Source organism: Artemia franciscana, chromosome 7, assembly GCF_032884065.1.
Source record: "Artemia franciscana chromosome 7, ASM3288406v1, whole genome shotgun sequence".
Lineage (NCBI taxonomy): Eukaryota > Metazoa > Arthropoda > Branchiopoda > Anostraca > Artemiidae > Artemia > Artemia franciscana.
Genome location: NC_088869.1, coordinates 24,627,575 through 24,654,308, shown reverse-complemented (window position 1 = coordinate 24,654,308; position 26,734 = coordinate 24,627,575). Strand labels below are relative to the sequence as shown.

The window sequence follows — 26,734 nt, the reverse complement described above, 5'->3', positions numbered from 1 at the left end:
TTCGTTTAAGTTTTAATGTTGCTCTTTATTTTCAGCTGAAAAAACTTGTTTTTTTTTAAATTTCTGATCATTTTTAAATAATGCTGGGAAATCTGGTGCCCCCTTCATGGAAAATTCCCTTCCCCAATGAAAAATTACTCAATGGAAAAATAATCCCACGTAACCCACTAGAAAAGTTCTCTTTTCACCAGAAAAAATACCCCTGAAAATGTCAGTATAATTCCCAATAACCAATACTATATGTAAACAATGGGCAAAGTTCAAAATTTGAAGCCCATTCCTCGGGGACTGTGGTGACTAAATCATCCTCAAAGACACGGTTATTAGATTTTTCGACTATGCTGAACAAAATAGCTGTTTCAAGTTTTTGATCGAGTGACTTCAGGAAAAATGAGCCTGGTAGGGGGCATAACTTTTTGTTCACTTGAAATGGTACTAAAACTTTTAAAATCCGTTTGAATGAGCCCTCTCGTTACATCTAGTACCACTGAGTCAATACAATCACACCTTGGAATAAAAGAAAAAACAACAAATAAAAACGCATCCGTAATCTTTTTTCTGGCAAAAAAAATACAAAATTCTACATTTTAGCAGATAGGAACATGAAACCTCTACGATAGGGTTTTCTGATGCGCTGAATCTGATGGCGTCATTTTCATTAAATTCAATTTCTTTTAGGGTTTTTACCCCTTATTTTGAAAATAAGGCATTCTCAGCCTTGCAACTTGTGATGAGTAAGGTTAATCATGATAAGGGTAAGCATAAAAATCTGATTCTTTAGATGTATCTATTGATATCAAAATTTTTTTTTAAGAGTTTTGGTTATTGAGCTGGGTCGCTCCTTGCTTACAGTTCGTTTTCACGAACTGTTTAATATTATGAATCTTTCTGTATTAAGTCTTAATACGAATAATTTGTAGAGTCCCCCATCAGCTTTTCCCCCATTAGGTGGAAATTATTACCTTTCCAAATTTCATCTCTTTCTTCAAACTTTCAGCATTCTATCTTAATTACAAATTGATATTCACAACCCTGGTCTTCTTTCTTTTGGCACATGGCTGAATACCAAGGAATGGTCTGATATTTACATTTAACAAAATATTAAAGAAAATTGATACTTTTCACAAAAACGGAAAATTAAATGGTTAATATTTAATTTGTTCCCACAAAAATAATTTAAAAACTGCTCCAGTAATGAGGCCCACATCATTCAGCCCATAAAGACACTAATTACAAATAAATTAAAGCTTTTCAGAAATTGAAAATTGGATGAAGCTAATAAGTTTATAAAACACTAAGAAAAAAGAAGAAATTCGTAAATCTGATCGATCCTGGTACAAAACAAGTCAATGAATTATTTAAATATAAGTAAAAAAAAAACTAGTATTTAGATTTTAGAACATTAACCGGTTCCTTGCTTCAATCGTCCAAAGCCATACGGGATTGTCTCGTAAATACCAAGTAACGATTTTCCTCGTTCTTTATCCCATATTTCTCCTTTGGATTTCGAAATTAGAATTGGGAAACTAAGAAAAACAAGTGCCTGCCCTCTGGACATCTCTTTTCCTCTTATTCAGTGATTTCTTTTCAAAGCCCTTGCCTGTCTTTCTCAATAAAATTACCGGGTCTGGGTTATTCCTACAAATATGAAAATGCTTTACCTTTAGGATTTTATTCGCTGGATTAAGAAGAAGACAACCTGACGGAGAATTAGGGATACCTGAAATTAAATAAAAAATTAAGCACAATTTTCGTTTTAATACTTGTAAAGAGGGTACAATCAAATAATAACTAAGGATGGACTCATTTTCCTGTCAACATTACATAGTTAAAGATACCCAACTATATTGAATCACAACATGTTTTTCAGTTGTTCCATGTGACAGGTTTTTGAAACAAGTATAAAATATGCTCTAGCACTCAAACTCAACAAAGTAAGTTGAAGTTGGTAGAAGCTCTCTGTTTGTGTGGAACAATTTCTGCTAGTTTAATAACGTTTGAAGTTCTTATTGTATAAAAACTTAATTCCAAACTTGGAAAGGCACAGCAAAATGTAAAAGTAAATTTAGACAAACAACTGTGTTTTTCACGTGGTAAATGGAGGTGACAAACAGAAGCATTGATGAATCTTGAAAGTGCTCAATGTTCAAAACATTATAGTTTGTTTTGAGAGTAAGAATTTTTTTAGTCAAAAGTTTTTATAGTTGATTTCTAAGGAGAGTTCAAACACAAAAAAGAAAAAGAACATATCTCGGAATTAAAGCCGTTCATAACAGTCATAATGGCTCCTTGGGTGTGGTACTACAAAATTAGAGAAAAAATAATAGCTTACATTCAAAACAGCTAACAATGAATGACATGTAAATTTACAAATATTCCCGAGAAATATTTCTTGGTAGCTAAGATTTACCAACGTATTTTATTTCCACGAAGTATTTTATTTTATCAAAAATTTTTGAGAATTCAGTGGAATAATTTTTTATTTAAGCTCGTCAATATAAGCAATTCCGAGCCTAAATCCTCAAAATTTTGTAAAGAAAAAATCAATAGGGCTATTTTAACATTATGGAAAACTTGTAAGCCCCATCCCTTCATGTTCAACTGTTGAAGCATTATTTCAGTCTTATATCGATGCTAGACAAAAAAAAAAAAAAAACACGTTTATTGTTACCAGGTTTCTCGTTTAATAACAAAAGTATTTGTTATTGTTTCTTATTGTCAACTTTACCAAAACTCAAAATTGAGTAATACTACAACTGGCAAATTTTTCCAAAAGTTTGCATGAGGGTGTATAATCCAACAGAAAGGTAGAATTTATAAGAAAATGACTGAGATGGGTTGGTTTGAAAGTTCCGCTTCAAAGGCATCCAAATGATGGAACAACTGTAAAACTTTTCCCATAGCAAACTCTCTCATTATTACTTTTTCTTAAAGTTGATAATATAACCACTAAGATCGCTTGAATCCTGATCTCAGGAAAACTTAAAACTTTAAAAATAGAAAGTCGGTTTTACTAAGAAAACAAAAGATGCTTGATTTGTCCATATTTATGGGTAAAAAGTAAGCCTGTCACATATATAAGTTAACTACTAGGCTAGGCACATCATTTCTTATATATTTTACGAGTTAAAATAAGAATTTCGCTTTACATGCAGTGTCTTCACTAATCGTAACTTAGAAAAAGGAATCTTGAAAAAAAAATACCGAAGATTCGTATTTTTACGCTTAGTTTAAATCTATAACAATCAATATATAGTTAAAACCAACTACTAAAGTCACGAGCCTAGGATGATTTCTTAATTTTGGGAAACGGGGGAACACCCCTTAAAAGAGATACAATCTATAAGACAATAGCATCATTTTTAGCAAGTCCAATAACCCAATTGTAGAATTTGTAGTCCAATTGTACAAGCTTAATAACAGGTAAATGAATATTTGTTTGTGTGTTTGTTTTTTCTTCTTCTAGGATTGAGTATATCAAATTACTTTTAATTGAATATCGGAATAGAGCTTGATCAAGTGAAATAGTCAGTTCTAGCATGCTTTTTCAGTAAAAATACAAATAATGCCAGAGGAAAGTGATGATTTCTACGATTTTATGACACAAATAAAAAATTAAACAAGGTCAAAAGGTTGTTGGGAAAATTTTGACATTTCCGATTGGTTTAGAATCATTGACATAAAGTGCAGCATTAAATATAAAAATATAAATTATTCTGCATAGGAGGAGGGCTGTCACCGGAGGCAAGTGTTGTAAATTGTTTCCCGGGTGCATATGCGGTTTTATGGAAGGGATGGCTGTAAAAACTTCGGAGGGGGGTCATTCGATTGTAAATTGAAACTTATAGGGCCCTTTTTAGGAGTCAAAAGTTATCAGAGGTACAAAGTCAGATGACAAATACTGCGAGGTTGACACAACTCCCTTGGGCCCTGGGGCGGCCACTGTAGGTTATGTCGCGGGGGTGTGTACGGTCTTATTTGATTGGAAACTGAAAGTTCTAGCTCACTTTTTAAGAGTGAAAAGAAAGCAGAGGGCAATTAGGCCCCCACACCCTTTTTCTCCGGACCCATCAGATAAAAATTTTGGCATAACCATTTCGTTAAAAATAGTTTAAAGATCAGATATCATAAGCAGAGGGACAATAAAAACCCCCAGAGCCCAAGGGCTAGTGTTTTAAGTTATGCCAAGGGAAATAAGGTTTTTATTTAAAGGGTGGTCATATAAATTTCAAAGATGGCTTGTTTAATTGAAAATTAAAAGTTTTAGTTACCTTTTATGAGATAACAGTGATCATAGGGCTCCTACCCCCCCCCCCCCACAAAAACTGCTTTTCCCCAAATATATCCCATATAAATTTTGAGATAGCAGGTTTGTTTGAAATAGTGCAACGATTAGATAACAAAAACTTTGGGATCAACATAACACACACCCTCTTTCCCCCAAATCTATTTGAAAGAGTATTTAATATAAGTTTTTAGAATAGAGTAGTCCTTCTTATCAAAAATTAAATAAAAAAACAAGTTTTTTAAATGAAAGTAAGGAGCGACATTAAAACTTAAAACGAACAGAAATTACTCCGTATATGAAAGGGGCTTTTCCTTCTCAACGCCCCGCTCTTTACGCTAAAGTTTGACTTTTTCTCTTAACTCTACATTCTAAAACAGTAAAAAACTTTAGCGTAAAGAGCGGGGCGTTGAGAAGGAAAAGCCCCTTTCATATACGGAGTAATTTCTGTTCGTTTTAAGTTTTAATGTCGCTCCTTACTTTCATTTAAAAAACTTGTTTTTTTTATTTAATTTCTGAACGTTTTTGAATCAATGCATGTTTTGATTTTGGCTCTCCGCAGAGGAATAATTAAAACGAAATTTGTATATTTTTTTTTTTTGGCTAAATGGCTTTCTCATAATTTTGATCGAATGATTTTGAGAAAAAAAGAGCGGGAGAGGAAGCCTAGTTGCCCTCCGATTTTCGGTTAATTAAAAAGGCAACTAGAACTTTTATATTTTTTACGAATCTTTTTATAAGTAAAAGATATACGTAACTTATAAATTAGCTTACGTAAAGAACTTTTGTATTCTCATGTTTTTATTACATATATGAGGGGGTTCGCCCCCTCGTCAGTACCTCGCTCTTTACACTAAAGCTTAAATTTTGTCCCAATTCATTAAGAATGACCCCTGAATCACAAAAGCCGCAGAGTAAATAGTTGAAATTACTAAAAATACTTTAGCGTAAAGAGCGAGGTATTAGGAGGAGGTGAGCCCCTCATATGGGTAATAATTTCTGTTCGTTTTAAGTTTTAATGCTGCTGCTTACTTCCAGTTGAAAAAAAACTTTTTCATATTTATTTTTTCATTTTTTCAAGTAATGCTACTAATCCTGCGCTCCCTTCATGGACATTTTCTTCCCCCATGACAAATTCCTCGATGGAAAGTTCCCCCAGCATATCCCCCTCTTCTCAACCCCTGCCTCCAACCAAAAATCATCCTGAAAACGCCTGTACACTTCCCAATAACCATTACTATATGTAAGCACTGGTCGAAGTTTTGAACTTGTAACCCCTCCCACGGGGACTGTGGGGGAGTAACCAAAGACATAGTTATAAGGTTTTTCGACTACGTTGAATAAAATGGCTATCTCGGAATTTTGATCCGTTAACTTTGGTAAAATAATTAGCGTCGGAGGGTGCCTAGGTGCCCTCCAATTTTTTTGGTCACTTAAAAAGGGCACTAGAACTTTTAATTTCCGTTAGAATGAGCCCTCTCGGACTATTCTAGGACAACTGGGTCGATACGATCACCCCTGGGGAAAACAAAACAAAAAAACAAACAAATAAACACGCATCCGTGATCTGCCTTCTGGCAAAAAATATAAAATTCCACATTTTTGTAGATAGGAGCTTGAAACTTCTATAGTATGGTTCTCTGATACGCTGAATCTGATGGTGTGATTTTCGTTAAGGTTCTACTGATTTTCGGGGGTGTTTCCCCCTATTTTCTAAAATAACGCAAATTTTCTCAGGCTCGTAACTTTTGATGGGTAAGACTAAACTTGATGAAACTTATATATTTAAAATCAGCATTAAAATTAGATTCTTTTGATGTAGCTATTGGTACCAAAATCCTATTTTTTAGAGTTTTGGTTACTATTGAGCCGGGTCGCTCCTTACTACAGTTCGTTACCACGAACTGTTTGATAGACCAAAGATCATACAAAAAAGCTTCAGGGATAACACATCACCCCAGAACCCCAGAACGGTAGCATATAAGGTTTTATGGTAGGGATGGTCATATAAACTTCGGAGGGGGCTCATTCGATTATAGATCAGAATTTCTACTAATCTTTTTTAGTGTAAAAAGTTTGAGGGCAACAAGCCACTCCACCTCCAAAGGCCCTTTTTTCCCAAACGCATCCGCTTTAAATTTTGAGATAGCCATTTTTTCAAAATAGTTTAAAGACCTATTAACAAAAACTTCTGAGTCGGCACAACCCCTTAAAGCCCAGGGGCAAATACTGTAAGTTATGCCCCGGGCAATATAAGGTTCTTATATAAGGCGTTGTCGTAAAAACTTCAGAGGGGGTTTATTTGATTGAGAAGTTCTTGTTGAAAGTTCTTGTTACCCTTTTATGAGTCAAAAGTGATCGGACTGCACTCCTTCCCTCATAAACACCATCTTTTCCCCAAGTTTATGCAATAAAAAAATTGACATAGCCAGTTTGTTTGAAGTAGTCCACCGGTCAGATAACAAAAACTTTGGGGTTAACATAACACACACCCTCTTTTCCCCAAATGTTTCCGATCAAAATTTTCAGATAGGCAGTTTATTTGAAATAGCCCAACGCTTAGATAACAAAAACTTCGGGGTCAACTTATCCCCCCCCCCAAAACCTGGGTAAGGGTTGTAACTTATACCCCAGGAGTAAATAAGGTTCTTATAAACTTTAGAGGAGCTATGTTTAAACTTCAGAGGGGACTCACATGATTAGAAATTGAAAGTTCCAATTCCCTTTATAAGAGTCAAAAGTCATTCGATGACAACTAGCCCCATCCCCCAAACCCTCTTTTTTTCAAATAAGTCCGATGGAATTTTTATTCTGCATTTTTGTTCAAAATGAACTAAAGACCATATAAAAAAACTTCCAAACGTATATTTTGAAAAATTTTGAAAAAGAAAGTGTGTTTGAAATAGAGGTAACAAAAATTTCGGTGTCAAAATAACAGACAAAAACTCTTTTCCCCAAATATATAGCCTGGACAGTCCCCCTGAACCCGGGAGCAAGTGTTGTAAATTTCCTGGCCCGGTAGTATATCAGTTTTTATGGAAGGGATGGTTGTATAAACTTCGAAGGAGGCTCAATCAACTGAAAATTGAAGTTTATAGTACCTTTTTTAAGAGTCAAAAGGTTGAGGGTGACAGGCTCCTCCCCCAGATTTTTTTTCTCAAATGCATCCGCTAAACATTTTGAGATAGCATTTTATCCAAAATAGTTTATAGATCTAATAACAAAAACTCTTGGGTTGAAAAAACCCTTCAGAGCTCGGGTGCAAGTACTGTAAGTTTTGCCCAGGGGCAAATAAGGTTTTATGTAAGGGGTGGTCGTATAAACTTCAGAGGTGGCTCAAATGATTAGATATTGAAAGTTCTAATTTTCTTAGATATTAAAAGTCTGCTTTTAATATCTAAACGAACTGTTTGAGTGGTTATACTACACCAATAAGGATTTTAGCTTAAAAAAATGTTCTGGCTGTTTTATTTTCTTATAATGATATCAAATTGGAAGCAAATGGAAGTTTTTTTTTTAAATTTAAAATCATTTCTAATGTTACACATTTAAAACTGCTTCTAACAAATACTTCTCTTCCCTTTAACTATCGGCCTGAGCCCTCTGAAGATGGAGAAACCATCGTAGCTGCTAATGCCTACCAAATCCAATTGGGCTTCATTAAGGTAATTTTTATTGACATGAATGTCAAGAAATTCAACCATTCTCTTACATAAGTCCGACCATTCAGGCACGTACACCATACACCATAACTGTTGCAGTTAGCCAGTTTTTTATTAATTATATCGGCCAGCCTTGTATTAGATTAACAAAATAGTTTTATTAGAGTTTTAATATCCTTACCCCCTATCCTACCAAGGACTGATCAGGTGCACCCTTTAAAATAGCAGACTTTTAATATCTAAGAATTAGACTCTAAGAGTGACTCTAAGAGTCACAAGTGAGTCAAGAGAGTCAAAAACCCCTTCCCAGCCTGAAAGGTATTGGAGAGCAAACAGCCTCCCAAGACTTTTTTCCCAAATGTGTCCACTCAAAATTTTGATATAGCCATTTTGTTCAAAATAGTTTAAAGATGAAATAACAACAACTTCAAGGTCCACAAAACCCCCAGAGTCACAGGCAAGTGTTTTAAATTATGCCCCCGGTGCATATTAGGTTTTATATAAGGGGCGGTCATATAAACTTCAGAGGTTGCTCATTTGATTGGAAATTGAAAGTTCTAATTACCTTTTTAAGAGTCATCAAAAGTTATCAAACGGCACCTACACTCCCAACTTCCTCTTTTCCCCAAATACATCCGATCAAAATTCAGAGATCGCAACCTTGTTTGAAATAGTCCAACAATTGGATGACTAAAACTTAAGGGTGAACATTACCCCTCCCTCAATACCAGAGGAAGGGTTGTATCTCATAACTCGGGGGCACATAAGGTTTGAATGGAAGATGAGGATGTGTTAACTTCTGAGATGACTCAAATTTTTAGAAATTGAAATTACTAGTTCCATTTTTAAAAGTCAAAAGTGATCCAATTTTATCTAGTGCCCCTCCCCCCTTCAACTCTAAGGCCATAAGGCTTCAATATTTTATTATTGATTTCCCAGGGATACTTCATATGGAAGCGATAGTTATAAAAACTTCTGAGAGAGCTCATTCGATTGGAAATTGGAATCATCAAAAGTGATCGGAGGGCATGTAACCTCCTCCCCCAAAACCCTTTTTCCCTAAAACCATCCGATCACAATTTTGAGATAGCCATTTTGTTTGAAATAGTCGAACGATAAGAGGAGAAAAACTTCGGGCTCAACATACTGCCCAAAGACGGGGGTAAAGGTTTTAGCTTATGCCCAGAGACAATATAAGGTATTTATTGAAGAGCTGGTCATATAAACTTCAAAGGGTCTCAAATGATTAGAAATTGAATTTCTAACTTCCTTTTTAAGAGTCGAAAGCGACCCACTAGAAACTAGTCCCCTTCATGCCCTCTTTTCCCCAAATTCAATCGATCGAATTCATATATAGCCTTTTCCTTTAAAATGGGCCAAAAGATGATAAAAAACTCTAGGGATAACAGAACTCCCCAGAGCTTGGGGGCAAGTATCGTGAATTACGCCCGGGACATATAAGACTTTTATGGTAGGAATGGTCCCATAAACTTCGGAGGAGGCTCATTAGATTATAAGTCAGAATATTTAGTCCCCTTTTTAAGCGTCAAAAGAGACCAGAGAAAAAGTAGCCCCCCTCCCACAAAGCTCTTTTTCCACAAGTTGATCCTATTGCAATTTTGAGGTATCCAGTCTGTTCAAAATAGTCTAAAGATAAAATGACAGAAACTCCAGGTATGAACCCCCCCCCCCCAAAGCCTGGGGGTAAGTGTTGTAAGGTATGCCCCAGGGCATATAAGGTTTTATGCAAGGGGTGGTGGTATAAACTTCAGAGATGGCTCATTTGATTGGAAATTTAAAGTTCTAGTTACCTTTTTAAGAGTTATAAAAAGCGATCAGATGGCATCTGACCCCCCCCCTCCGCACAAACACACACATCCTCTTTTCCAAAATGCCTCCGAAAAAAATTTTGAGATAGTCATTTTATTTTAAATAGTCCAACGATCAGATGACAAAAACTTATAGGGCAACTTCAGAGGTGGCTCATTTGATTGCAAATTTGAAAGTTGCAGTTCTTTTTCAGAGTCATCAAAAATGATCAGAGGGTATCTATTCCCCCCAAGATTTAGAAATTTTTCTCACAAAATTGGCTATCTCAAAATTTTTAGAAAGTCATTTTGTTTGAAATAGTCCAACAATCAGATGACAAAACTTCGAGGTCACCATAACCCCCCACCAAGAGCCCAGGGTAAATAGTGACATGTTCTTTTATTAGACAGTGAAACAAAAATATATACAAAGGCTCTAGATATTTCGATGGACACAGTCAGTCATCATCATGAGTAGAGTTACTAACGTATAAAAATTAAAAGAAACTATATATATTCTAAACAAAATAATTACTTCAGGGTCAAAACAAGCTACTGATCCCTTGACTTAAAAAGTTCACTAACTGAGCTTGAATTTTGTAATACTGCGTTGAACAAAGGTCAAAGCAAAGCAAGTTACCAGTCCATTGACTTGAAAAGTTCACTAACTGTTCTTGAATTCTGTAATACTGCGTTAAATATTCTTATAATTAAAACTTAAATACTGCTGAATTTATATGTGCTTAAATTATCTTCTTATTTAAGTTCCGTCCTTAGAATCAGCAACATTTCATTTCATTAGAATCAGCAACATGTTTCATTTCAGAAGAATAAGAAGATACATTTGGAACCTATAAATTCAGCAGCATTTCATTTTTGATTGCAACAATATTTAACCCAGTATTACCTAATTCAGGAACAGTTAGTAAGCTTTTTAATTCAATAGACCAGTGACTTTGTTTTGGCCCTGAAGTGACTATTTTTTTTTAAGTATGTAATTATATAGTTTGTTTTAATTTTGATACGTTAGTAGCTCTACTGATGATGATGACCGACTCTGTCATCGAAGCATCTAGAGCTTTTGTATATCCTTTGTTTCACTGTCTAATAAAAGGACCTGTCCCTATTTGGAACTCTAATTTGTCTCGTCACAGAAAAGGCTATGTGGTCTTGGAAAAAATACCCAGGAATGTAACTTATATCCCGGGGGCATATAAGGTTTTTGGGGAAGACATGTCGCATAAACTTCAAATGGAACTCAAATGATCAGAAATTGTAAGTTCTAACTCCCTTTTTAAGAGTCAAAAGTGGTCCGATGGCAACAAACCCCCCCCCCCCTTAAACTCTATTTTCCCCAAATTCTTTCGATCAAATTTCTTATATAGCCTTTTTGTTCAAAATAGACTAAAGATCATATAACAAAAATTTCAGGGATAACATAGCCCCAAAACCAGGCGGCAAGTGTTGTAAATTATGCCGTGGGGCATATAAGATTTTTATGGAAGGAATAGCCTTGTAAACTTCGGAGGGGCTTGTTCGACCGTAAATCGGAATTTTAAGTGCCCATTTTTAAAAGTTAATAGTGAGCGGAAGGTAACCAGCCCCTCTCCTAAGGCCTTTTTCCCCCCAAATCTTCAGATCAAAATTTTGAGATAGCTGTTTTTACAGAATAGTTTAAAGATCCAATAATAAAACTTAGGAGTCACAACAATCCCCCCAGAGCTCGGGGCAAGGGTTTTGACTTATGCCCCGGAGGCATATAAAGTTTTATGTGAGGGAGGGTCATATAAACTTCAGAGGTGGCTCATTTGGTTGGAAATTGAAATTTATTGTTATCTTTTAAGTGTCATCGAAAGAGACTGGAGGGCATTTACCTCCCTCCTCCATCCTAAAGCTTTTTTTCCCCAGATCCATCTAATTAAAATTTTTAGATAGCCATTTTACGAACACCCCTTCCATAATAGCTGTATATGCCCCCAGGACAAAACTTACAAGGCCTACCCATTGGTCCCTGACGGGCTTTGTCGACAACATAGTTTTGTTATCACATTTTTGTATTATTTTAAAAATATTTATTGGATGAATTTGAGGAGGGGAAAGGGCGTGAAGTGGGCTAGTTGCCCTCCGGTCACTTTTGACTCTTAAAAAGGGCACTATAACCTCTGATTTCCAATCGAATGAGCCCTCTTCGAAGTTTATGCGATTAATGCTTCCATGTGAAGTGTCTCTGGGAAAATGATAATAAAATATTGGATCCCTATGGCCTTAGAATTGACGGGGGAAGGCTAGATGCCATTGGATCACTTTTGACTTTTACAAAGGAAACTAGAACCCAAATTTTGAGATAGCCATTTCGTTTGTAATAGTTCAACGATCAGATGACAAAACTTCAGGGTCGACATACTCCTCCCCCCCCCAGAGCCAGGGCAAGGGTGTTAATTTATATCCAAAGGGCATATAAGATTTAATGGAAGAGGTTGTCCCAGACGAGACCCAAAATATTATAAATTGAAGGTTCTAATTCCTCTTTTAAGAGTCAAAAGTGATCCAATGGCAACAAACCCTCCCCCTGCAACCCTCTCACCCCAAATTTCATCCAATTGATTTTTTATACAACCCTTTTGTTGAAACTGGACCAAAGATAATATAACATAAACGCCAGGGATAACACGATCCCCCAGAACGCGGGAACAGGTGTTGCAAATTAAGTCCCGGGGGTATATAAGGTTTTTATGGAAGGAATGGTCGTGTAGACTTTGCAGGGGGTTGATTCAATTATAAATAAGAAAATACGTTGCCGCTTTTTAGAAGTAAAAAGTTATCAGAGGGCATCAACCCCTATCCCCCACAAGGCCTTTTCCCCAAACGAATTTGATGAAAATTTTGAGATAGCCATTCTGTCCAAATTAGTTTAAAGGCCAAATAACAAAAACTCCCGGGCCTAAAACCCTCCCAAAGCCCGCGGATAAGTGTTGTAAGTCAGAGGTGACTCATTTGATTGGAATCGAAAGTTCTAGTTATCTTTTTAGAGTCATCAAAAGCTATCAAATGGCGCCTATACCCCTAACACCCTCTGTTTCCCAAACACATCCGATCAAAATTCGAGCGTCCAACGCTCGGATAACGAAATCTTAAAGATTAACATAGCCCCCTCCCCCGATTCCTGGTAAATGGTTGTATCTTATGACTCGGGGTATGTAAGGTTTGAATGAAAGATGAGGTCTTTAAACTTCTGAGGTGACTCGAATGATTGTAGTTCCCTTTGTAAAAGTCAAAAGTGATCCAGTGGCGTCTAGCCTCCCCATGTCAATTCTAAGGTCATAAGGCTCCAATATTTTATTATTATTTTTCCAGAGACACTTCATATGGAAGCATTGGTTGTATAACTTCGAAGAGGGCTCATTCGATTGGAAATCAGAAGTTATAGTACCCTTTTAAGAGTCAAAAGTGAACGGATGACAACTGGGCCCCTTCAGGCCATTTTACCCCCCAAATGTATCCAATAAGTATTCCTAAAATAGTGCATAACAAGACTACGTTGTCGACAAAGCCCCCAGGGCCCAGGGGTAGGCATTGTAAGTTAAGTCCTGGGGGCATATACAGTTGTTTTGGAAGGGGTGCTCGTATAACCTTCGAATGGGGTTCGTTTGATTAGAAAGTGAATGTTCTAGTTCACTTTTTAAGATTCAAAAGAGGCTGGAGGGCAACTATCTCCCCCGTGCCCTTTTTCCCTAAATCCATCCAATAAAATTTTGAGACAGTCATCTTGTTAAAACAACTTAGGGGTCGAAACAGCCCCCAAGAGCCCAGTTGCGAGTGTTTTAAGTTATGCCTCAGGGATATATAAGGTTTTCATGTAAGAGGTGGTCGTGTAAACTTCAGAGGTAGCTCATTTGATTGCAAATTAAAAGTTCTAGTGACCTTCCAATTGTCAAAAGTGATCGGAGAACATCTACCCATCCTCCACACCCGTTTCTCCTTAAACATATCCGATCGTTTTAAGAAAGCCATTTTCTTTGAAATAGTCCAACGATCAGTAAACAAAAACTTCGTGTCAACAAGCCCCCTCAATGCTCGGGGGAGGGTTGTAACTTATGTCCCGAGAGCATTTAAGGTTTTCATGGAAGGGATAGTAATAAAAACGAAGGAGGCTCATTTGATTGTAATTCAGAATTTTTAGCGCCCTTTTTCAGAGTTAAAAGTGATCGGAGGGCAATTAGTGATCCCAAGGCCCTTATTTTTCAAAAATGTTTCAATCAAAGTCTTGATATAGCCATTTTGTTCAAAATAGTTTAAAGATCAAATGAAAAAAACTTTGGGGTCAACTTAATTACCCCCCCCCCCAGAGCTCGGGGAAAGTGTCGTAAGTTACGCCCCGGGGGCATAAAAGGTTTTCATAGAAAGAATGATCGCATAAACTTTGAAGGGGCTCATTCTATTAGAAATTGATAGTTCTAGTTCTCTTTAAGAGTCAGAAGGGACCAAAGGGCAAATAGGCCCCCTGTACTCTTAACCCGGAGTCTACTCGATCAATTTTTTTAGATAGCCATTTGGTTAAAATAAGTAAAAAGACCAGATAATCTTCCAGTGCCCGGGGGCAAGTGTTGTGTGTTATGCCCTGGGGGCATATAAGGTTGTTATGCGAGAGTTTTTAAATAGTTCAAAGATCAGATAAGCCCAACTCCCAACCCCACTCAAAAACTTATTAGTGATATTTTACTCCAAAATGTAAGGGAGCTGATCCCCGGCCCTCCCTGCATGGCCCAATCCCCCTCCCCAAAAGAAATATTATTAACGATATTTCATTCCAAGAATTATGACAAGTCAACCCTAGCCGTCAATGGCTTGTCCCCCGTCCCCTCTCCAAAAAAAAGAAACAACTTATTAGCGATATTTTATTCCAAAACGTATGGAAGCGACCCCTGGTCTTCCATGGTGTGATAACCCTCCCACAAAAAAACCCATCAATGATCAATCATGAGAGCTGACCCCTGGCCCTCCTCAATGCCCCCCCCCCCACCAAAAAACACGATATTTTATTCCAAAAAACATGGGAATTCAGTTTAACTTTATTACCTCTTTCTAAAACTGTTCAGCACACCTGTCACTAAAAAACAATAGTTGGGGTACTGCCGTTTCCCTAACAGAAAAATCCTAAGACCTACTGCGTTTGGCACTTTATGAAGATGAATTGTATTACAAATATTTTCTTTTGTACTTATTACAGAATTGAAACTAAAATGAAAACTGCAGTGAAACCAGGTGAAGATAAACCAATAGGTCCACTAGGTCCTGCGGCTTTCACTATATTCGAAGCTCTGGGAATTTTCCCGAAAATCTTGCAAAAATGGAGCGGCAAAACCCTTGGTCCTAGAAGCGTTAAAGCTTTAAATCCGGTCCTGAGTGAAACAAAATCTTGAGTTGGTGAGCTTTCAGCAATTAATATCATTATATATACAAATCTTCAGATTAATTTAATTAGTTATTCGCTGTTATTCTGGAATAAAAACAGGTTTGTAATAGGGAATTTTAATAAAAACTTGAAACTTTTGCGATCAAAATGAGCTGAAATTAATTTAAAAAAAACTCTCCTGAAAAGAAGTTGTTAAAGAAAATTGAAGGCCATGTTAAACTTAAGATCAGAAGAACTAGAAACCTACAAGAACTCAAACTCAAACGACCAGAAACTACTATAAACCAACATAGTACTAATATAAACGAATCTCAAAACGAGTGAAACTTAAATTGAATATGCAAATATAGCTTGAAATGAATAAAAATCACTACAAACAAGAGTTGGGCGTTTGACTCTTTCTCTTAACTCTACTTTTTAAAACAGTAAAAAAACTTGTTTTTTTTTTATTTAATTTCTGAACATTTTTGAATCAATCCATGCTTTGATTTTGGCTCTCCGCAGATGACTAATTAAAACGACATTTGCATAATTTTTTTTTGCTATTTGGCTTTCTCATAGTCTTGATCGAATGATTTTGAGAAAAAAAGGAGTGGGGGAGGAGGCCTATTTGTCCCCTCAATTTTTTGGTTACTTAAAAAGGCAACTAGAACTTCTAATTTTTTACGAAAGTTTTTATTAGTAAAAGATATACGTAACTTATAAATTAGCTTACGTAACGAACTTCCGTATTCTCATGTTTTCATTACATATATGAGGGGGTTCACTCCCTCGTCAGTACCTTGCTCTTTACACTAAAGCTTAAATTTTGTCCCTATTTCTTAAGAATGACCCCTGAATCACAAAAGCAATAGAATAAATAGTTGAAATTACTAAAAATACTTTAGCGTAAAGAGCGAGGTATTAGGAGGAGGTAAGCCCATCATATGCGTAATAATTTCTGTTCGTTTTAAGTTTTAATTCTGCTCCTTACTTTCAGTTGAAAAAACTTTTTCATATTTATTTTTTCTTTGTTTTTTTTTTAATAATGCTAGAAAATTGTGAGCTCCCTTCACGGAAATTGTCTTCTCCCATGATAATTTCCCCCAAGGAAAGTTCCCCCAACATATTCCCCTCTTATCACGCCCCCCCAACCAAAAAATCCCCCTGAAAACGTCTGTACACTTCCAAATAACCATTTATTGGTTTAGGAGCTGTTTACCTGTTAGGTAAACAGGAAGGGTGTGCGAAAGCACAGGATGGCTGGCCCCCAACCCCCCATTGCACTTCCTGGCTGAAGGGCCAAGAAACGGAGATCAGCACCGCCGGTACGGACTGTAAAGTCTAATGCCGTATCCTTTACCAATAACCATTACTATATGTAAGCGCTGGTCAAAGTTTGTAACTTGTAGCCCCTCCCATGGAGACTTTGGAGGAGTAAATCGTCCCCAAAGACATAGTTATAAGGTTTTTCGATTCAACTGAAAAGAAGGCCTATCTCAGAATTTTGATCCGTTGACTTTGGGAAAATAATTAGCGTGGGAGGGGGCCTAGGTACCCTCCAATTTCTTAGGTCACTTAAAAAGGGCACTAGAACTTTTCATTTCCGTTAGAATGGGACCTCTCGCAAGATCCTTGGACCACTGGGTCGATACGATCACCCCTGGGAAAAAAAAACAAAAACAAAAAACAAACAAACAAACAAATACAGACGCATCCGTGATCTGCCTTCTGGCAAAAGATACAAAATTCCACGTTTTTGTAGTTAGGAGCTTGAAACTTGTACAATAGGGTTTTCTGATAAGCTGAATCTGATGGTGTGATTTTTGTTAAGATTCTATGACTTGTAGGGGTTGTTTACCCCTATTTTCTAAAATGAGGCAAATTTTCTCATGCTCGTAAATTTTTATGGGTAAGACTAAACTTGATGAAACTTATATATTTAATATCAGAATTAAAATGCGATTCTTTTGATGAAGCTATTGGTATCAAAATTCCATTTTTTAAAGTTTTGGTTACTATTGAGCCGGGTCGCTCCTTACTACAGTTCGTTAACACGAACTGTTTGAAACGAGTTATATTACAAATATTTTCGTTTCAAGTTATTACATTATTGAAAATGAAAATACAATTTATAATGAAAATAAAATCTTGAACTGATCATTTTTCAATAATCAATATAATTATATACCAAATTTTCAGTTTGATTTTATTTCTACTCTCCAAGACTGTTCAAGATACATGTAGTTTTCAGTAAAGCGGCAATGACGCAGTAGGTTTTAGACTTTTACCATGAGAGAAGGAGATAAACTCCAAACTCTTGTTTGTAGTGGAGTTTTGTTCATTTCAAACTTTATTTGCATATTCAAATTAATTTTCACTTCTTTTAAGATTTATTTCTTCATTTATATTAGTACTTATTGTGTTGGTTTGCTAGAATTGTTTATTTAGTTTATGTTCGTTTTTTGTTTCGTTTATACATCAATAGCAAAGTATTTTTTGTTAGTTTTAAACTTGATTTACATATTCAATTTAAGCTTTACTGGTTTTAATTCAACCATGTAAAGATCCCTTGCCACACATAGGTCGGGGGAGCATGACGGTCCAAGTCCGCAAACGAGGAGGGTTGGGCTGTGGGCTTACAGCCCACACCCGGGACCTTAAGGGGCAATCCTCAGGGGACAAACAACTGCAACTGAAACGTCTACAACAGCCTTAGTTACATCATCTCCTCAGACAACGATCCTCATACGCCCCCAAACCCGATTTTTGACTGCGAAACAGAAAAGGGTTTTTGGAACGTGAGAACGATGAACCAGATATCCAAGACAGAGCAAGTTGTTAAAGAGGTGAGAAAATACCTCAGCCAAATATTCGTTCTCAGTGAAATAAGGTGGACTGGAAATGGATTAGAAAAGTTCGGTGATGGATATGCCATGGCATTTAGTGGTCAGCTTTCCATCCACCGCGCTGATGTAGGACTTCTGATGTCGCCACTTGGACGAAAAGCAATGACAAACTGGAACCCAGTTAACGAACAGATAATGACAGCTTGCTTCGTATTAAATCACAAAAAATGCCCATCATAGCCTGCTACGCTCCAACTAACGAAGCTGATGAAGAGGAAAACTATGCTTTCTATAACATGCTACACTCAGCCACCAAAGACATTCCCAGGCATGATATACTCTGTTTGGTTGGCGATCTAAAGGCTAAAGTCGGTGCAGACCGCCAGTACTGCCTGAAGTTCTGGGCCCACATGACATGGGAGAGATAAATGAGAATGGTACACTCATAACTGCTTATGGACTAAGCAACGATCTGATAATAGGCGATGGTATGTTAGACCATGAAACGATTCATAAGTACACGTGGGTGTCCCCTGACGGCTGAACAAAGAATCAAATCGACCATTTCCACATGTCAAAACGTTTGAAAAGTAGCCTATGAGACATGAGGGACTTTTGAGGAGCAGATGTTAATTCAGACCACATCCTGATGATGGCCGAAGTATCAAACTGAAGCTCAGAAGCGGAAAACTGTCGCCGCAACATATAAACAATTCGACATCGACAAGCTGAAAGATGATGACATCCGCAAAAACTTCTGCATATCGTTACATAACAGATTTGAAGCGTTAAACCTGCTTGACAAAGCCGATGACTCTGATGTTGAGAACACATGGACCTCAGTCAAGAGTTTGTACCATGACGTTGCGAAGGCCATCCTTGGCTTCAAGAAAATAAAGAAATAAGAATAGATATCGGATGACAACTGGTAATGCATCAGTAAATGCAAGGAGACCCGAACTCTTATCCTGAATACGTCGAGCCCTGAGCTAAAAGCCCAATTACAGCTCCCTTACAAAAAGAGGATAAAGCGGTGAAAATAAGTGCCAGGAAAGACAAAAGAATTGCCATTGATAGAAAAGCACCGATTGCAGAAGAATCTGCAAAGAAAGGAGACTCGAAAATGGTTTATCAACTAACAAACGAGATAGTTGGAGAGAAAACAGATCGTACATCCCTTGTAAAAGATGAAAATGGGAGACGTTATTTCGTATCCACAGAAAGCTGACGAGAGATGGGCTTCACATCTCGGGAAAGTCTTAAGTAGGCCCAGACCTGATGATCCAGAAACAGTACTGGATACGTCGTTGTTACAAATTGAAGTAAGTGCTGACCCCCCCCCCCCACTAGTATGGACGGAGTGACGACAGCTGTGAAAAAGCTGAAAAATTGGCCTGCACCTGGAGTCAATGGGATTACGAAAGAGATGCAGAAAGCGTTCCTTCAAGCCTGAAAATTTGTATGGAATGATCTTTTAGTGGCCATCCGGAAAGTCCCAAACGATTGGACCAGAGTTATACTGGCCAAATTCTTCAAGAAAGGCGATGGACAAATTTGTGACAATTGGAGGGGCATCAACTGGACGTCTGTGCCTAGTAAAATGTTGATCTCATTTATATTGCAACGCCTAAGAGCAGCCCTAGACTCACACCCCAGGGAAGAGCAACACCGGTTCTCACCTGGTAGGTCTAGCTCTGATCTTATTTTCATTCTTAGACTGATGGTGGAAGAGTCCAGAGAATGGAACAGAAAGCTATACCTGTTCTTCATTGATTTTGAAAAGGCATTCGATTCTGTTGACCGAGACACTTTATGAAAGATTTTGAAATATTACGGAGTACTAGAAAATGGGGACACGCCTTTCTTCAAGATAATGTCTGGTGTCAAACAAGGATGTATCCTATCCCCGTTTCTGTTAGTCATTGCAATGGACTATATTCTACGGAAGTCATCAGGCATTGGAGTGAAGATTAGCAGCTAACAGATCTCTGATCTGGACTTCGCAGATGACGTTGGTCTTCTTGTAAAAGCGAAACTGTAACTGTAGCTGCTACTAGATGCCATAGACCAAAAGGTCGAGAAAATGGGACTTGCAGTACATGTTAGTAAAATAAAGAGTATGGCCACATCCGACTCCCCGCTGATACTAAAATGCAAAGATAAAACAATTGAGCAGGTCAAGGAGTTTAAGCATCTCGGGAGTTGAATTGAATACGATGGTGTAATAGCCAAAAAAATAAGAGGAAGATGGGACAAGGGACAATGGCTTTTAACAAGTTTAAACCAGTCTGGCGCAATGGTAAATACTCTATGCGCTTCAAGCTCCGCCTCCTGAATAACAATGTGATATCCATCCTCCTCTATGCCATTGAATGCTGGAAACTAAAGACCTAGCTGGAGAAACATGTCCCAGCCTTCGAAAACATGTGCCTTTGGAAAATCCTGAACAAATCGTGGCTTGAAAAGGTCACCAACATGGAAGTTTGCCGACAAACCGGTCAGCCATTAGTTACTGACCTTCCTAAACGTAAGAGATGGACATACCTTGGCCACGTCCTCTGTATACTAAAGGATCGACTCCCGAATTAATTATATGGGTGGCGCCCCGAGGGGAGGCGTAAAAGAGGTCGCCCAAGACACACCTTACGACGACAGTACAACAGAGACATGGGTAATGTGGAGATGTCTCTTCAACCATAGTGGGAGGACGTCACGACTGCAGCTCAGCCCTGGGATGTCTGGCGAGTTTTTGACGCCATATACGCCAACCCTGGCTCTGGAGGATCTAAGGTCTAAGGTAAGGTTTTAAGATTTATAGTCTTCATTTGTATTAGCACCTGTTATTTTTTGTAGTGGTTGTTTATTTGATTTTTGTTTGTTTTGGTTTTCATTTATTCTTCAATAGTAATTTCTGGTTATTTTTCGTTTGAGTAATAGTAGGTTTTTGTTTCATCTGATCTTAAGTTTAAAATTAAATAAAAAAAAGAAGTTTTTTTAACTGAAAGTAAGGAGTGACATTAAAACTTAAAGCGAACAGAAATTACTCCGTATATGAAAGGGGCTGTTCCGTCCTCAATACCCCGCTCTTTACGCTAAAGTTTGACTCTTTCTCTCAACTCCACTTTTTAAAACAGCAAAAAACTTTAGCGTAAAGAGCGGGGTATCGAGGAGGGAACAGCCCCTTTCATATACGGAGTGATTTCTGTTGGTTTTAAGTTTTCATGTCGCTCCTTAATTTCAGTTGAAAAACTTGATTTCTTATTTAATTTCTGAACGTTTTTTAATTAATGCATGTTTTGATTTTGGTTCTCCACACATGACTAATTAGAACGAAATTTGAATATTTAATTATCTTTTTTGGCTAAATGGCTTTTTTTTTATAGTTTTGATCGGACGACTTTGAGTAAAAAGGAGCGGGGGAGTAGGCCTAGTTACCCTTCATTTTTTTGGTTATTTAAAAAGGCAACTAGAACTTTTAATTTTTTACGAATGTTTTTATTATTAAAAATGTACGTAATTTACGAATTAACATACGTAACGAACTTCTATATTCGTATGTTTTTATTACGTATATGAGGGGGTTCACACCTTCGTCAATACCTCACTCTCTACACAAACCTTAAATTTTGTCCCAATTCCTTAAGAATGACCCCTGAATCACAAAGGCCATAGAATAAATAGTTGAAGTTAATAAAATTACTTCAGCTTAAAGAGAGGTGTATTAGGAGGAGCTGAACCCCTCATATGCGTAATAGTTTCTGTTCGTTTTAAGTTTTAATGCTGCTCCTCACTTTCAGTCGAAACTTTTTTTCATGTTTATTTTTCATTGTTTAAAAAAAATACTGAAAAGTAATACCCATGGAAAGTTCCCGCCGCATGACCCCCTCCCCCCAACCCCCCCAACCAAAATCCCCCTGAAAGCGTCTTTACACTTCCCAATAACCATTACTATATGTAAACACTTGTCAAAGTTTATGACTTGCAGCCCCTCCCATCGGGACTGTGGGTGAATAAGTCGTTCCCAAGGACATGTTTATTAGGTTTTTCGACTATGCTGAATAAAATGGCTATCTCAGAATTGTGATCCGATGACTTTGGAAAAAAATGAGTGTGGGAGGGGGCCTAGTTGCCGTTCAATTTTTTTGTCACTCAAAAAGGGCACTAGAACTTTTAATTTCCGTTAGAACGAGCCCTCTCGCGACATTCTAGGACCACTTGATCGATACGATCACCCCTAGAAAAAAAAACAAATAAGCACGCATACGTGTTCTGTCTTGTGGCAAAAAATATAAAATTCTGCTGTAGGGTTCTCTGATACGTTGAATCTGATGGTGTGATTTTTGTTAAGATTCTATGACTCTTAAGGGTTTTTTCTTCCTATTTTCTAAAATAAGGCAAATTTTCTCAGGCTCGTAACTTTTGATGGTCTAAACTTGATGACACTTATATATATTTGATATCAACATAAAAATTCGATCCTTCTCATGTAACAATTGTTATAAAAATTCCGTTTTTTTAGAGTTTCGGTTACTATTGAGCCGGGTCACTCATTACTGCGGTTCTTTACCTCGAACTGTTGGATATGGGATTTAGTTTTTTGAAAAAAAATCTTTTTTGGAAAGTTTCTTTTTAATTAATAATGTGCAAAGATGTATTTGCTGTTTACAATCAATTATATTTTAGGGTCAGCAACTTATAATCTGAATTGCATTGCATCTACGGTCGATAAGGCTATTATGACTTTATTTTTGAGTTAAGAAAAAACAGTTAAACTAAAAGCAGCTCAGAGCTAGAGTAAATGAAAGATGGCATTACGAATAAAGTTGAGTAAAGAATAAAAAGTTGTATTGCATTAAGAATAAAAGCTTGAATGAAAGAAAACCGTACATAGAGAAAGATATTTTTGACAAGACACAATATATTTCCCCGGACATATGCTTTAGAAAAAATTAACGAAATTTTTTTACTCAAATGAAGCTCTTGAACTGTTCATGATTCTAAGAACAATTCGACGAGGAAACAGCACGTGATTTATTAAATACGGGTGCATTATATTACATAACACAAAAAAGTGAAAATCAGTTACTCACTGTTATTAAAAACTAAAAAGATTTGGAGCTAAAAATTATCTGAATGTAGCCAGTAAATAATTAATCGCACTAAAATTATAATTAATAGTTATTACAATGGTATTTATACTTAAATATCAATTGCTGTTAAAAGAAAATATTAGTGCAATATTAATACAATCGTTTTATTCATATGAAGATCTGGAACTATATACAATTCTAAGAGGAATCTGACTAGCAAACAGCACGTAATTAACCAAATGCTACTCACTGTTACTCACTGTTATTAGAAACTAAAAAAGTTTGGAGACAAACATTATCTAACTACAGTCGGTAAGAATTTCATCGTGCTGAAATTATAGATAATAATAATTAAAATGGCATTTTTATGTAATGTTAGTACATATTAGTGCAATATTATAGAAAGTTTTTACTCATAAGAAGATTTGGAGCTATTCATAATTCTAAGAAGAATCTGACGAGCAAACAGCAAGTGATTCACAAAATATGGGTACATTATTAAAGATAGTACAAGGAAAGTGTATATTAGTCACTCGGTGTTATTGGAAACTAACCAAATTTGTTGCTAAACATTATCTGAATATAGTTGGGAAAAATTTAATCGTGATAAAATTATAAATAATAGTATATACAATGGTATTTCTATCCATATATATATATATATATATATATATATATATATATATATATATATATATATATATATATATATATATATATATATATATATGATTAAAATATTCAATGACTGGTTGCCGAGATTTGATTTTCTACTTATTGTCCCTTTTGCACAATCAAGTCTGCATATGTCCTGGTACGCACATGCCTACTTTGATTACTAATTGAAAATTTATTGATGTAGCAAAAATTTTCAAAATGAATTAAAATTTTCCAACATCAAAGCCTTATCATAGTGTTTCATCGAACCGTCTAATCTTTTTAAGTGCATAGAAGCATTTCTGGGCTGACAAAGAACGATTTCAATCTTAATATGGAAACAAGCCCTTGAAACCACAGAGGGAAATAAATGCTACATGATGATGAATAAATAAGTAAAGAGATTAATTTGTAAAACAAATACCTTCTTTAGTTACATTAAAGGCGCACGGTCGTTTCATATTTCCCATCTTATTGCTTGCAAGACAAAATACAATTCCATAGTCTGATAGTACATCGATTGGCCTGTATGTTAAAATACTTGTCCTTCCATCAACTACAACGGTTGCCCCAGGGATAGAAGTTCTTCCACTCCGACTGTCCTGACCAAGGGGACTCAATGACCAGTTGAAGGAGAGCTGATCTGGAAACGCTTCAGCAGTGCAGGTAAGGTTTACAAGGTCTCCTCCGGCTACAGTCACGGTGACGGTATTTGTAACGCTACACAACGGAATGTCTGAAATAAGTTATAGCTGATTAGATCTAAATTATGGTGGATCTGAAGATATTTCACAAGCCCTGAAAAACGACTAAAATGGAAAGACTGATATGCTGTGTCATAAAATGAAGAAAAACGGAAAATAGTATGTTGAAAAAGAAAGCGCCTTTTAAATATGTTTTGGTAGAATGGTTTTTGTCTTATCTCTCGGGGAGATCTCAGTATGTTTTGTATAATGGTTCTTCTTCCTCTATTTTGTCTATATTGAAAGGTGTTCCACAGGGCTATCCGCTTGGACCACTTTTGCTTCTAGTTTATATTAATGATTTTGTTGATGGTCTTCATCCCCATGTTCACCCTGTTTTTTTTTCTGATGAAAGAAACTTTTTCATTGCTGCAGTGGACGTGCCACCTGCCACTTCTATAGCTCAAGGTTTTCTTGGTAAAGGATTTATGCAGGTCAAATGGTATCGCTCTTAATAGCCAAAAGAGTGCCATTGTTAATTTCAGGACCCCTTACCATATGAGAGACGTACAGGAGCCAATCACCCTAACTTATGGGAATGATTTTATACCACAAGCTACTATGGTGAAATTTCTTGGTGTGTATCTTGACTGTTTTCTTTCTTTCAAACCACAACGTTCCTTAATCCTCCACTAGTCTTCAATGTTGCACCGGGTTAACTCGTTTCTTCCTCCTGATGTTTTGGTTTCTCTTTATTCTGCTTTTATTTATCCTTACCTTTCTTATTGCTGCTCTGTCTGGGGTTATAGTAATAAATATCTCCTCTCTGCTCACTTCAAAGAGCCCAAAATAGGACAGTGAAGGCTACTTTTCTTCTCCCTCGGCTTTACCCTTCCTCTGATCTTTATAATGATACTGGAATAGCTCCACTGGATCGTATTGTAGATATAAGTAATCTTTATTTATCGCATTCTGCTTTTCTAGGTTCTCTTCCACCACCCCTTCAAATTTTTTTTTCACGGACAGGTTCAGGTAGGTGATCTTCTTTTTTACGTAGTTCTTTTCGACGATTTACTTTTACCAAAACGATCATCTACTGCAGCCTAGAAATCTCCTGTATATCAATCAATTCTATTATGGAATTCCATCCCTCCGGATGTCACTCTATTTCTTTCTACAAAGGCATTTTTTCGTCAGGTCTTTCCTGTTTAGTCATTTCTCTCTCTCTCCTTTGTTTTTATTTTTCCTGTTTTTTCTTTTCCTTTTGTTTCTCCTTTTTGAAATTCTTTCCAAACTGATATATCTATCTCTTATTGTTTTTAAAATTGTTTTCAGGAATCTTCTTAACTTTTAAAACTTACTGTTTCTTTGTCTTTTTTCTATTTTTTTCTGGTGTTCTAATGGCAACTTTGTATTTCATCCTTCTCTAATTTCTTGGTTTCTACTTATTTCTATTATTATAATTACTACCAGTTTTTTTTTTACTGTATGCTAGTGTTTATTCTTCCTCATCTTTACTTCATATGTATTATTTAATTTAGGGTATTATTTATTGTTCTTTTAGTGCTTTATTATTGTGTTGTATGGCCCATAACAAGCAAAGCTTCTTGGGCTGAATAACTTTATTATGTTTGTAATAGTGTTTTAGTAGTAATAAAATGATATATGATTGATGAAGTATGATGCTTTTGTGTTTGTTTACAGTCTTTGTGTAATACCTTGGGCGTTTTCTCACACCTGCAACGGAAAGGGGCCAGCACTTTTGCCCTTAAAGTTATTTCCTGCAGAAAATTTCCCCTGGATAATTCCTTCGCCAAAACTTGTGCCTCGCAGAAAGTAAAAAGTAGTCACCACAAAATGTGGATTAGATATCCTAAGGGGTAACAAAAGCACTAGTTATAAAAAACGGTTCTATAACGGGGGCTGGCTAGTCTCAAATCACTTTTGACTCATAAAAGAGGACTAGAACTCTCAATTTTCGGTCAAATGAACATCCGCCAAAGTTTCTACAATCAGGAGGAGGAGGCTTCGGATAAGGAATGGGCAGCCACCCTCCTAGAGGGGAAAGATCTGCTCGTTTTGGGGTTTAATGTTCCTTTTTATTTTAATAATAACACCGAAGACCAGAAATATTCCCAGAAATCAATAGGGATTAAGCATTAATTTCCATCTCCAACCACTTCCTTAGAACTAATTATGTTTTTATTAAGCAGTGCAATAGCAGTACCTAAGTAAAGAGCGATGTGGGCCCAATGTATTATTCATTTGTTTTTCTTCTGACTAAGGCACTTCGTATTCAATGAATTGT

General features: G+C 36.5%; 1 protein-coding gene across 1 annotated transcript in view; it reads right to left on the bottom strand.

Annotated features, from left to right (window-relative positions):
• LOC136029634 (nephrin-like) overlaps nt 1-26,734 on the bottom strand; it is a 225,769-nt gene that overhangs the window by 22,672 nt on the left and 176,363 nt on the right. Inside the window, exons 10-11 of the mRNA XM_065708135.1 lie at nt 24,168-24,479; nt 1,662-1,720 (exon numbers count right to left, since the gene is read on the bottom strand). Coding sequence (XP_065564207.1) covers nt 1,662-1,720; nt 24,168-24,479 — 371 coding nt within the window. The remainder of the gene's footprint in view (nt 1-1,661; nt 1,721-24,167; nt 24,480-26,734) is intronic.